We start from the raw sequence: 13,203 nt of genomic DNA, 5'->3' as shown, positions 1-13,203 counted from the left end.
GTAGAAATTTAAAAAAATTAAAAATGCAATTTTTTTTAAATAATTTTTTTGTTAAAAAAAAAAACAAAAAAATAAGCAAGTGACCGCTAACTTTAATGTCATAATTATAGTTTAAATGTTTGCTGGATAAATGACAAAATATGAATAGAGTAAAAAATTATTTATTCATCAGTGGATTGAAACAAATGTATAAATTTATATTAATAAAAGGTGTTAATTACTAATGAATAATTTAATTTTTTGAAGGTTTTTAGTCGAACAGACCGAAGCCCATGTCATCATCGTCTGACTCAGAGTCTTCTTTGGCGGCTTTCTTGTCTTCTGCAATATTACATAATTAAAAAATTATTTATAAGAAAAAAATTAAATAAATAAATATTAAATATTTTTTAAAAATCAGTTTAAAATTAATCAACACAGTAAATCAGTCGAAAGATGGTTGAAAAAGTAGCATCATGTTTTCCTGAATTCAAATTTTTTTTTTTTAATAAAAAAAATTCTAAATTTATTCAGGTGTTTTTAAATTTTAATGAATATTAAATTAACCGACATTTAAAAAGTTTTGTTATTTATTTTATTGAAAAATAATTTTTTCAAGCGGGTGAATTCAACAGACAGCTAATTTTTGAGAATTTTTGGATTAATTTTAATTTTAGGGTTGTAATTTTCACATTTAAAAAATTTTAAAAATTACACGTGCAATTTTTTAAAAATATTATTCTAATTGCAATTTAATGATTAAAAAAACCAAAAATTGTGGAGTGTCGGCTAATTTTAGAATCATAAATTTTAATATGAAAATTAAGTTCACCGACATTTAAAAATTTTTAGATTAACTTGAACTTAATGGTTGTAAAAAAAATCTAAAATATTGCACAGAAAAAACTTGTGAAAATTTCCATGTGCGTTTTTTTATACTATTTCTTCTGTAACAAATAAGTTGTTTATAAATTATTAAAAAATTACATGTGCAATTTTTTAAAATCATTATTTTAGTTTTAATTTAATTAATGAAAAAAATAAAAAGTTATTGAGTGTCGGCTAATTTTAGTATCATAAATTTAAACATGAAAATTAAGTTAGTCGATAAAAAAAAAATTTTCATGTGTAAAATTATTGAAGATTTATAAGTGCAATTTAAAAAAAATTTTTTTTTAGTTATAATTTAATAAATAAAAAGAAATCAAAAAATTAAAAATACCGGCTAACTTTAGTATATAATAATTAAATTAGAATATAAAAATATTTTTAAAGAATTGCATGTGTAATTTTTTTTTTAATAATTTTTCAATAAAAAAAAAAAAAATTCTAAAAATTTTTAGATGTCGGCTAACTTAATTTTCATCTTTAATATTATAATTTTAATGTAATTTTTAAGTAATTCAATAAATAAAACGTACCCTTCTTCTCCTCGGCAGCGGGAGCAGCAGCAGCAGCTGGAGCAGCTGCGGCAGCAGCACCACCACCACCAACTGGCATCGAAGACAATTTTGATCGCCCTGAAAGAATAATTTCATTCGTTTTTTTTTTTTTTCAGAAGAAAATATAGAATAAAATTAAAAAAAAAATGATTACCTTCAGCGATCAATTCTTCGATGGATTTTCCTTCAAGAGAAGCGATAACCTTCTTGAGTTTTTCGGCATCAGCTTCGATTCCGACAGATGAGAGGATTTTCTCGATGTCATTTTGCGTTGGTGAGGCTTTACCACCAATAACAGCCAATAAGTAAGCGGCCACGTAACGCATTCTGTAAAAAAAAAAGAGCAATTAATTTACAAACTTACAAAACTGGTTAATTTAATGAGTAAAAAAATTATTTCAAATATTTAAATCAGAAAATAAAATGATCATCAATGCCACTCAGTCGAAAGATGGTGATAAATTTTAATCATCATGTTAAATAATTAATTGCTAATGGAATTTTCAATTTCAGGGAACAACGTGCACTGGATCAACATAGCCTTAAAGCCCAAAGCTAATCCGGGAATATTTACAGGAATTTAATGCAATCGTTTGATTTAATTATTAATTTAAAAAGAGCAAATATTATATTGATGGGTATTTAAAATATTTATAAATTAATTAAAAATTTTAACTTACTTTTTAAGTCGTAATAGACACGAAACGTGGATACGCTAAAAATGAATTGATGATTTCAATTCAAGAAATCAACGTGAAAGAAGTGAAGGAGATGGAGTGGAGAGGGTTCTATGTTGTCTAGAAAAATGGCGGCTAAGTCACGTGTCATTTAAAAGTGCTGCCATCTTTTTAATGCGCGGGAAATTTGAATTTATGAATTTGAATTTAATTTAGCGGTCAGTTCACAATTGTTTGAATTTTTTTTAACAAATAAATTATAGCAAAAAAAAAAATGGACTTTTAGAAATTTTAACAAATTAAAAATGCAATTTTTCAAAAATATTTTTTTAGAAAAAATTTTTTTGTTAAAATTAAAAAATTATCAAGTGACAGCTAACTTTAATATAATTTTGAATTGTCATTTACGATTTAAAAAAATTTTATTTTTATTGAATTTGATCGAAAAAATATTAAGTTTTCGATTAAAACAATAAAAAAGTAGATTTCCAAAATTATTACGAAGATATTTTATATTTTTCACGAATAATTGTAAGGAATTTCCGTTATTTAAAGTCTTGTATTTGACTTGCGCAGTTACTCGGCGCACAAGTTACCGCGCTTTTTTAAATGCTAGAAAATCTTAGTCATTTTAATTAGACAGTAAAAATAAATAAATTTTAAGTGTTATGTTTTTTTCTTAATCAATTAAATGTTAATAATTATTTAATGAGTAAATTTTTCGGAAATTTTTTCAAAAATATTATTAATTAATTTAAAAATTAATTTTAAGATGCATAACAAAAATTTCATTTAAAAGAAAAACATAAAACAGCAATTAGCTTTATCATCTCGAGTGCAACAAGGATAGTACCGCTGTTAAGGAGATATATTTGTAAATTATCGATAGATAAAATAAAAAATATAATTTACAACTAAAGATAAACACTTACTTTTTAATAACAACCGTTGGTATTTTGCAGCAAAGAAAAAATCTAAAAATTAACTCTTTTATCAACTTTGTTTAAAATTAAATTAATCAATTTTCATTTTTATAATAATTACCATAAACTTTACAATTCAAATCTGAAATAAAATATTGAAGTATATAAAATCGCTCGTAAACAATTATTTGATCCATTATATAATTTATCTCATAAACTAGTTTGTTTACAATTAGACATACCTTCAATCAGACACGGCAACTTTTTAAATTGTTTGCTGCTTCCAATCGTGTTATTATATTAGACGTCAAACGAAGTGATTGTAAATTACTTACTATTTTATTTTTTTTTTTATTTCTACTTTTATCTTTTAACTCCGCTATAAATCGATACTAAAAAGTGATACCATTAAAAACAGTCGAATACTTTTTTATCAATTTCAATCAACTCTCGTAGAAATTCTCAGGTAATTAAATCCTCTTCAAAAATATTTAATTTTGTACAATAAATATTTAATTTTATCTAAAAAATTATTATTCAATCATAATGATCCAATTTTTCTTCTCAAATCTAAAAAAAAACATTTAAAAAAATTTATTTGCATACTCGTAACTAATCTAGATCATTTAGTAATTTAGCATTGATCGCGTACATAATACTCATTGAAATTACGTGTGTATCCTTCATCAGTAAACTCCATTGTTCTGCGGTAAAAATTTTTCTTATTTCTTCACGGCGAAAAAAACATTATTTTTGCATTGGGAAAATTCCTATGTTGAGATAGAAATTTTTCCAATGTTAACATAGGAATTTTTCCAATATTAACGTGGGAATTTTTTTATTTATTAACATTATAGAAATATCCATGTGACATAGGAAAAATTCATTTATCACTAAAATTTATGTAATTTAATAATTACAAATTTACATAACAATTTTCTCATTCGAGCAATTTCAGATAATTTAAAAGTAAAATAGTGATATACAGCCGGTTTGTGATAAAAAAATTCGAGGAAATTTTTTTCAAATTTTGCTTTACAATTCGAAAAAAGTAAAAATCCAGTAGATTATGGACGGTGTGGCTTAAATTGCCATAACTTTTTCAAAAATTGACTTATCGGGACGTTTTTTTTTTCAAAATTTTTTTTATTAAATATTCTTTTTGGGAAAAAATAGAAAAAAATTATTCGAACCTATCTTTATCGTTATTTTTTAGATTTTCCAAAAAAACTCCGAATTTCTCAATGATAAACATTTTTAATTTCTTTTTTCTTTCTTTCATATGAGACATTGACATTTTCTACAAAGAAAAAAAGGTTCACTTGAATCAAGAAAAAATTTTCCTTCCTAATTATTTTCTTGAGCGAAAAAATAATTTTTTTTGACGCAAGAAATTTTACTTATTCTAAAAAAATTAATTTTCTTGCTTTAAGAAATACATATCTTGATCCAAGAAAATTTATTTAAATCAAGAAAATCTTCTTGTTTTGAAAAAATTCAGCCTCTTGCTCCAAAAAATTTAGTTCTTGATAGAAGTAAATTTTCTTGTCTTGAGAAAATTTCTCTCTTGCTCCAAAAAATTAAATATAAAGATAGAAGTAAATTTTCATTAATATTTTTATTGATTAACATGTCAAATGGGAAGATCAAATAATATTGAATCATTTTTTTTCATTCAATATGTATAATTGCACGCTAAAATAATATAAAATGGGCATCAAATATTCAAGAGAAAAATTTTCTCAAGGTGAGAAAATTTTTTTCTGAGCTGAAGTAGGTAGCGCTGCTTTTCTAAAGTATTTAAAAATCTTGATCAAATATAAAAATTTATTGTATCAAGTATTTATTATAATTTGAATTGAAAAAAAATTACTTCCATTAAGAATAGAATTTTGAGAAAAATTTTTACTTCAGCCCACACAACTTCGGTCTTCTTTCAGGCAACAGAAAATTTTCTTGAGCCAAGAATTTTGTTCTCTAATCAAGAAATTTTTCTTTCAGTGTACAGATATCCTGAAAATTAAAAAATGGTGTTTTTTCAATTTCTATTTTTTAATTGAAAAAAAATTTTTTTTTTCATGTCATAAATGAATTTTTCTTGGAAAAATTTTCTTGTTACTATTGAAAAAATTTCTATGTCAACATTGGAAAAATTTTTATGTTAACATTGGAAAAATAGTGAAAATTCCTATTTTTTTTTCGCCGTGTTTTTTTTTAATAAATTCTGCAAGTAAAAAAAAAATAAAAATTTAATTAATCGGAAAATAAATTAAATAAATAATTAGATAAGACAGAATAAAATAATAAAGTGATTATCTGTTATAAAGATTAGCCGAGCGAAATGATTTATAAACAGATATTCAATGCTATCAAAAGTAAATTCTTATCAATAAAATAGAACAGTCATTTACTCGTTAATTATCACCAACAATTTTCTACTGAAGCGCCCACTAAAAAAAAAAAAAAAAAAAAAAAAAAAAAAAAAATCACGTGATAGAAAATAATAGGTAATTATTTAATTACATAAAATTAAATCTATTAAATAGTCACATTGAGATAGTAGATAGTTATAATATAAACTATTAAAAAAATAAAATAAAATAAAACCTCATGGTCCGAGTCCGGATGTTGCCAACTAAGGCTTTGATATAGTTGTCCTTTCTCACACATTTGATCATTATTTTATTACATACATCCATGAAGATACTTACATACACAAGCGCATGCATAAATATCGAGAGTACACGCATGCAATTGATTCTAATTTTCCAGCTTATGAATATTCGAATGGTTAAACAAAAAAATATATCTATGTAAATAAATATATTCAACAGAATATTTACTCTTTACTTTTTATCTCAGCACACGATTATCGTCGTTATCGTCGAGATAGAGCGACTAGTTTTAGAAAAATAATTTATAGAATTTTAAAAAAGGGTTTTTTTTTTTTTAATTTATCTTCTTTATATTTGAGTATCGGATACTTTTCAGATATTTATTGCTACTTCAAGGTCGCTGAAAAAATTATCCCGTGAGGTAATTTTTAAAAAATTTGTCAGATATTTTTTTTTTTAAGCTAATTGCTGGAAAATTAGTCACGAGTCAATGTACTTAGATTATTTACTTACTAATAATAGTAAGTGCACCCTTGATATTGTATCGTAAGCTAAGAAGAAGTAAAGTTCACGAGATATCTAATAAAAAGAATGCGAGCGTTTAAGAATAAGAAGATTCGGTAGTTTAGTTGTCACTGAGACTCGAGTACGGCATCATTCACCGTTTATTCTCTGTACCTTGTTACAATTCTTCTGTTCAATAAAAAGATAATTAAAAGATTAGTAAGTTATCAATTGTAATTCATTTTTACTGTAATTATTGACTTACGTTTTTTTTTTTTTTTTTTTTTTAATTTAAATAAATTAAATTAAATCAAATTTGTAATTTAAATTAGTGAAGTATCAAAATAAAATTTTTTGTGAATTTCTGCTCAATTTAAAAATCAACGGATCAAATAATGAAATACAGTGGGAATGGTTTAAATTTTATAAAATAATAATAAAAATCAAATTTATTTAAAAATTATTATCTGAAACAATAAATTAAATTTGTTATTTAAATTAATGAAGTATCAAAATAAAATTTTTTTTGAATTTCTGCTCAATTTAAAAATCAAACCGATCAAATAATAAAATACAGTGGGAATGGTTTGAATTTAATAAAATAATAATAACAATGATAGTTTTAATAAAAATAGTGGGTGGGGTATGGGACAGAAATATTATCTGGTTGAATCAGTGATTTTATTTATTATTATTTTTTTTTTTTTATTTTTTTTTTATTTAAAAATAAGGTAGACTATCAGGAGGACCGAGAGAAAAAGGAAGTGAGATGGTGAACGGTAGATAGAAGAAAACGAAAACGACTTTACTCTCATTTTGTTTGCTACGGCGACTGCTGCGGTAGTATCTAGTATTTAGTATCTGTGATTTTATTTAATAGTAAGTATAAAAAAAAAAAAAAAAAAAAAAAAAAAAAAACAGTAAGGTCATGGCTGTGAAAGAGTGGTTCAGACAACTGCAGCCAGTCCAGCTATACCTGGTGCTTTTCTTCACAAGCACCTTCTTCATTATCGAAATAATAGCCAGCCATGTGACACACTCACTTACTTTACTACTCAATGCTTATCACATGCTGTGTAATATTGTTGCATTAGTCGGATGCATCGCTTCTATCAAGGTGAGTTTACTCTTATTTTGTGTACTCGGTTTCTTCTTTTTTTTTGGGTTTGCTTAAGCTGAAAATTTAGTAATTTACAAGCTAAGAAATTTTTATTGTTGGTCAATAATTTTCATAGTGATGATTATATACAAGTAGTGATTCAATTATTTATTTTCTGTATTGAAAATTTGAAAGAAAAATAAAAAAAAAAAAATGAGGCGAAAAAAATTTTTCGATCGTAAAGCACTCTCTGATGCTTCGCATCATGAGTCGTGCAAAAAAATGAAGATGATATTTTTTCTTTACTAAATTTAAACTCGACGGAATATTAAATATAAAAACTGGTTTTTATATTTAAATTTTATAAATTTTCAAATCTAAAAATTTTAATAAAATTAAAATTGTTAAAAATCAGATTTGAAAATTTATAAAATTTAAATTTTAGAGTAAAAATTTATAAAATTAAAATTTTAGAATAAAAATTAAAAAATTAATACATTTTTTTTCATATTTAATTTTAAAATTCAAAAATTTGGTGAATATTTACAAGTGAGGTCAACCATTTTTATTTTCATTTTTTTTTTAAGAAATTTCTATTTTATTTTATTGATATATATTTTTTTTTGAAAAATATATAAAAAAATAATTGATTAAAAAAAAAAAGTTGACTATCACAATTTTAATAAATTTTACAAACTTTCAAAAAAATTTATAAATTTTTTAGAAAATTCTGATATTTAACTTTTTTTTTTATATTGTTCGTTTTTTTATGTACTTTTCAAAAAAATATATAAAATAGAAATTTTATCCAAAAACATGAGAGCCAAATTTTTTTCAACTTTCGAAGGCAAAAAAGCTATCAAAATCTTTATTTTTTCTTTCACAACATTTTTTATCATAAATGCGTCGTAAAAACAAGCAGAATAAAAAAAATTGGAAATGTTTTTCCAATTTTTCACCTAGTTATGGCCTATGCAATTGTATGTATGAATTAGGCAAATTTTATAATTCGCGCGTAATTCCAATATTTTACCCTTTGTAAATGCTAATTCGAAACAAATTTCTATCTTTATTTGATCAAAAGATAGCGAGTGACCATTGTTTATAAATTATGATAATAATTTGTGAAAAAAACAAAAATTTTTTTTCATGATTGCGTTTAAGAAGGTTCAATGAATCACCAAAAAATTCGGCGTGAACAAAAAATTTGAATTTAAGATTTTACAGAAGTCCAAAGTTGATACTTATTTTGAGACCCCTAAAAAACTCCGTTTTTAAATCTTTTATTGTTTATATTTCTTGTCAAATATTTTTTTATAAGTTAGCAATTTTGGATAGAGTTACATGAATCTTTGACTCATCGATCGATGTGTGTCATATTTTAATAACATTTTTTTAAATATAAGTTACTTACGTTTTAAAAAAATTAGTCTATTATTTTTGACTGCATAGAAGTATTACATTCTTCTTCTCTTTCTTATTAAACATTAAATATTTTCCAAGAGTCAAGATTTATTTAAAACAGTATTTACGCTTCTGAATATCTAATTAACCAAACAGATAATTATACTGAATAATTAATTTTTTTACAGTATGGTAAGCAAGATAAATGCCGGAGAGACCGTAACTCAAAAGACTCAATCATTTGTATTAAAGAGAATGAAAATCCCGCAGCATCTGAATCTAAAGTAAGTGTAAATAGTAATTATTTACATTTAAATTCAATGATTAATGAATTTACTTAATTTCAGCACTCATGCTCAGATAGCAGAATGAAGAACACATTTGGATGGGCGAGGATTGATATCCTGACGATGCTTATGTGTTGCGTGCTTCTCGCTTCGTTTTGTTTCTCGTTATTGGTGGAAGCGCTGCAAACTCTCATTCACATTGACCATCTCGATGAAATGCATCATCCGGTCCCGGTTATGTGTATTGGAGTCTCCGGAATACTTCTCAATGCATTTTGCTATATCATTATCGGCGGATATACATTTAATCAAGGACTGCTGCTTCATGTGACCAAAGATGGAAATGTCGTCCTCCAGAAGTATGTTCTCTAATTTAATATAATTAATTTATTATTATTTATAATTTATAGTTCAAGTTGTACAGTTTTTAATTATTCTACATTCCCATCCCCAAAAGAGACTTTATCTTACTTTTTTATACATAAATTAGTTTAATTATTTACTTCAATACATAATTATGACTGAGAAAAATTTTACATTCATAATTAAGGGAAATAGCCACTGTGACGATCGAAAAAAAAAAAGTTAATTTTTGGGAATTTTTTTGACAGGGAAAATAAAGGAATTTGGGGATCGGATTTTTTTTTTTTTTTATTAAGAGTACATTAAAGATTATTACCCTAAATTTTTATTAAAAAATATTTAATTATTACAAAGTTATTAACAATCTCGTAGAGCACTAGAAAAAATTTCCCCCCTCCATAATCACTTCGATAACTCAAAAATGGATCATTTGAAAATAAAAACCCAAATTTTTTTTTTAATTAGTAAGGATGTAGTTATCGTCGCAAGTCCAGAATTTTAAAAATTTTTATTTTAAAAAAAATGGCGACTGATAAATAATTTTAAAGAGTTTAATTGTCTTGAATCAAGATGAAAAATTCTTGAATTGAATAAAAGTTACTTAAACCAAGAAAAATTTTTTAGTTTAAGAATTTTTCTACTTAAATCAAGAAAATGAAATTCTTTAAATTTTTTTTTTTGTGCACAGAAAAAAAAAAATTTCTTGAACCAAGAAAATTGTGAGGAAGACCGAAGTTATTTTGGAGCAAGAAGAAATTTTCTTGGATTAAAAAAATTTAACTTCGTTCAAGAAATTTTCAATCTTCCGTAAGATTTTCTTGATCCACTTTTATAATTTAGAGGAAAAATATGAAAATATATCATGTAAGCAATCTATTCGTAACGTGATTGGTCAAATATATCATAAGCATGAAAATATATGCAATTCCTAAATTCAGGCGCGCGCTTGCGCGCGCAAATTTAAATTCTAGTTTAAGAAAATTTACGCTTGACTCCAAACTTTCTTTCTTTCTGTGTGTGTAAATCTTATAACTTTTAAAAGGCTTATCCAATTCGATCGAAATAAGCGGCGTTCAAAAGAGTTCCATTGCCCTTAGATTTCTGATACTAGATCAAAGAATTTGAGTCGATAAATTTTGAGAAATCTCAAAAATAAAATTTTCAAAAATTCGTTTTTTTTTTTTTTTTAAATACCTTTTGAATGACTCAACTGATCGATTCTAAAAACTACTCAGCTCTTAACATCAAAAAAAGAAAATTTTCATTTAAAAAAAAAATAGCGACTGATTGAAAATTTTCTCAGTATTCTTACTGTTTGTTTTTTTTTTGTTTTAACCCGGCTAAAAAAATCTTTAAAATAAAAATTTTTTAAATTCCGCACGTGCGACGATAGCTACATCCTTACTGATTAAAAAGCAATTTGGATTTTTATTTTCAGACCATCCGTTTTTGAGTTATCGAAGTGATTATGGAGGGGGGAAATTTTTTCTAGTGCTCTACGAGATTGTTAATAACTTTGTAATAATTAAACATTTTTTAATAAAAATTCAGGGTAATAATCTTTAATGTACCCTTAATAAAATAAAAAAAATCCGATCCCAAAATTTCTTTATTTTCCCTGTCAAAAAAATTCCCGAAAATCACCTCTTTTTTTCGATCGTCACAGTGGTGTTTCCTTTTAAATTATATAAGCGTTTAATTAATATAAAAATTTAATAGAATTTTTATACCCATTACTCACTTTATTTTATTTATTTGTCTGTCTAGAAGCATAGAAAACGCGACAGACGAACAGAGACTCGCTAATCCAACTAGAAGAAGTCCACTGGCGATTCCAAGGAGACAAGGATTCCAAGAAATGTGTCGAGATGTTCTTGGATGTATTTTAGTTGTTGTCAATTCTCTGCTAGTTTATCTCACAGACGCTCATTTGGCTAAATTCTTTGACCCGATTTTCGCAATAATTTCTTCAGTTTCTCTCTTTGCTTTGAGCTATCCGTACTGTAAGTATTTTATATTTTTTTATTTATTATAAAGTTTTTTAAAATTAAAAAAAAATGTATTTTTAATAAAATAATATTAATTTTATAAAAGGCTAAATTTTTTAAAAGTTGCGCTGGAATTTAAAAGGACGGCTGCAATAGTTATATTTTTATGAAATCTACTAATAATTAAAATTCTTTTCTTCTATTTTCAGTAAAAGAATCTGGATTAATTTTATTGCAAACAATTCCTAATCATATAAATATTGACTCGTTGAAAAAAGAATTACTTGCAGCGTTTCCGGGAATTGTTAATGTCCACGATTTCCATGTCTGGCAATTGGCTGGTGAAAAAATAGTTTCTACTATTCATATAATATTTTTAGATCAAACGGTAATAATTATTTTACAATAAATTACATAAATTAAAGCTGCGTCATGATGACAAAATTTGGATTTATTTTTTAGGTTTACTCGGTGATAATCGATCAAGTGACGGCATTTTTTACGGAAATGGGAATAACGCACGTGACAATTCAACCTGAATTCCAAAAAGTATTTATTAAATTACTTAAGTATAAAATTTTTAACAGAGATTCGTAAAAATAAATAAGAAAATGAAATTAAAATTAAATTAGCCGACATTTGAAAATTTTTATAATTTATTTTATTGAAAAAAAATTAAAAGGAAAAATTTCACATGTAGAAATTATTAAAAATTATCCGTACAATTTTTTAAAATTATTTTTTTAGTTCTAATTTAATTAATAAAAAATTGTTGAACGTCGGCTAATTTCAGTATCATGACAATTAAATTAACTCACAGAAATTTTTCTAGAATTTCATAGCAATTAAATTGTTACGAGAAAAATTTAATAAAAAAATTCCATGATATTAAATTTAGCTGTCACTAAAAAATTTTTAGTTTGAAAAAAAATTTTTTTTTTGCGTTTTTTCACATTTTGGACAAAAATAAAAATTTGTAAAAATATTGATTAATTAAATTGTCGATAAATAAATATTTTGAAAAAAGCGCGCGAAACGCATTTGATTTTCTAGTTTATTAAAATTTCTACACGTCAATTTTTTTTTAGAATTTTTTTTTTGCCATAATTTATTTGTTAAAAAAATTATCAAATAAATTTTTATAAAAGTTCCATTTATGGAAAATAAAATCATTTTTTATAAAAAAATCAATAATAATCAAAAAATTTTCACTAATAATTTTTAAAAATTTTTCCATGTGGAATTTTTTCATAATAATAACATTGTTATAAAATTATAAAAAAATTTTCTAATGTCATTTAACTTCATTGTCTTATTTTTCTTAATTGCAATTAGATTGTTTATAAAAAAAACAAAATTCTAAAAATTATCAGCTGTCAGCAAACTTCAGTATTATAAATAAAAATAAAAATAATTTACAGATGAAAGAAGCCAGCAAGTCAGATTGCCTGATCCGTTGTCGAGGAAAACGATGTATCGAGTCTCAGTGCTGCTCCAAAGACGATCTTCTCGATGAAGTAATACTGGATAAAAGCGATAAAATAAACAAAAAGTTTCTGCGCAAAGAAATAATTCCCTCTCAAGAGGATGTTAATTTAAAAAAATTCACGCTTCACAAAAGTGACAGCACTAAGTCGATGAACGTAAGCTTGAAGGACACTGAGAAAATTTCAGTCCCTAAACCGTCGAGAGATCACAGAAATAGTTGTCCTGATGGAAACGTCAGTGTCATAAATGTTGACGTTAATTCAGTTCGCGCAGATTCCTGTGAAAATGTCAAAAAATAATTTAGTTCTTTTTTTAATACAGTGAATTTATCACAAGACTGGATCTCCGAGTATTAAAAAAATATGTGTACATATCTTGTTTTATAATTGTTAATTTTAAATTCAATAAATAGGCTTTTTTTTCATTGTATTTTT

At 24.7% G+C, this 13,203-nt stretch overlaps 2 protein-coding genes, 1 long non-coding RNA gene and 1 other non-coding gene across 6 annotated transcripts; 1 reads left to right on the top strand and 3 right to left on the bottom strand.

Moving 5' to 3' along the window:
* Nucleotides 1-145: 145 nt before the first annotated feature.
* On the bottom strand, nt 146-2,247 carry Rplp2 (ribosomal protein LP2). The gene is made up of 4 exons (XM_074244392.1): nt 2,102-2,247; nt 1,576-1,748; nt 1,401-1,499; nt 146-321 (listed from the first exon to the last, which is right to left on the bottom strand). The coding sequence occupies exons 2-4, from the start codon at nt 1,745-1,747 to the stop codon at nt 251-253; spliced, it is 342 nt and encodes a 113-aa protein (XP_074100493.1). The 5' UTR covers nt 1,748; nt 2,102-2,247; the 3' UTR covers nt 146-250.
* Nucleotides 1,825-1,904, bottom strand: LOC141528493 (small nucleolar RNA SNORD51). Its single transcript, XR_012479385.1, has one exon. It is a non-coding gene; the product is annotated as a small nucleolar RNA SNORD51 (small nucleolar RNA).
* Nucleotides 2,248-3,264: 1,017 nt separating the features above from the next.
* Znt77c (Zinc transporter 77C) lies at nt 3,265-13,198 on the top strand. 3 transcript variants are annotated; one of them, XM_074244389.1, is made up of 8 exons: nt 3,265-3,487; nt 6,872-7,257; nt 8,832-8,927; nt 8,991-9,289; nt 11,061-11,296; nt 11,491-11,669; nt 11,744-11,830; nt 12,703-13,198. In XM_074244389.1, the coding sequence occupies exons 2-8, from the start codon at nt 7,069-7,071 to the stop codon at nt 13,066-13,068; spliced, it is 1,452 nt and encodes a 483-aa protein (XP_074100490.1). In that variant the 5' UTR covers nt 3,265-3,487; nt 6,872-7,068; the 3' UTR covers nt 13,069-13,198. The 3 variants fall into 3 exon arrangements, with proteins under 3 accessions (XP_074100490.1, XP_074100489.1, XP_074100491.1); XM_074244388.1 differs by lacking the exon at nt 3,265-3,487 and adding an exon at nt 6,264-6,359; XM_074244390.1 differs by lacking the exon at nt 3,265-3,487 and having other exon boundaries at nt 6,898-6,980; nt 7,062-7,257.
* On the bottom strand, nt 7,205-9,120 carry LOC141528367 (uncharacterized). Its single transcript, XR_012479360.1, has 3 exons — nt 8,981-9,120; nt 8,654-8,922; nt 7,205-7,315 (listed from the first exon to the last, which is right to left on the bottom strand). It is a non-coding gene; the product is annotated as an uncharacterized LOC141528367 (long non-coding RNA).
* Nucleotides 13,199-13,203: the final 5 nt, after the last annotated feature.

Source organism: Cotesia typhae, unplaced genomic scaffold (assembly GCF_013202065.1).
Source record: "Cotesia typhae breed Kobodo isofemale line unplaced genomic scaffold, CoteBio_Ctyphae contig_43, whole genome shotgun sequence".
NCBI classification, from domain to species: Eukaryota; Metazoa; Arthropoda; class Insecta; order Hymenoptera; family Braconidae; genus Cotesia; species Cotesia typhae.
This window is presented reverse-complemented; position numbering and strand designations above follow the sequence as displayed.

What these genes read in the sequence shown, in the direction of transcription:
- Rplp2 (XM_074244392.1), bottom strand. Translation starts at nt 1,747, where the DNA reads ATGCGTTACGTGGCCGCTTACTTATTGGCTGTTATTGGTGGTAAAGCC. An exon ending in CGAAGAATTGATCGCTGAAG is followed by an intron (nt 1,500 to 1,575) that starts GTAATCATTTTT and finishes TTATTCTTTCAG; the next exon opens with GGCGATCAAAATTGTCTTCG. An exon ending in CGCTGCCGAGGAGAAGAAGG is followed by an intron (nt 322 to 1,400) that starts GTACGTTTTATT and finishes GTAATATTGCAG; the next exon opens with AAGACAAGAAAGCCGCCAAA.
- Znt77c (XM_074244389.1), top strand. Translation starts at nt 7,069, where the DNA reads ATGGCTGTGAAAGAGTGGTTCAGACAACTGCAGCCAGTCCAGCTATAC. An exon ending in GATGCATCGCTTCTATCAAG is followed by an intron (nt 7,258 to 8,831) that starts GTGAGTTTACTC and finishes ATTTTTTTACAG; the next exon opens with TATGGTAAGCAAGATAAATG. An exon ending in TTCAACCTGAATTCCAAAAA is followed by an intron (nt 11,831 to 12,702) that starts GTATTTATTAAA and finishes AATAATTTACAG; the next exon opens with ATGAAAGAAGCCAGCAAGTC.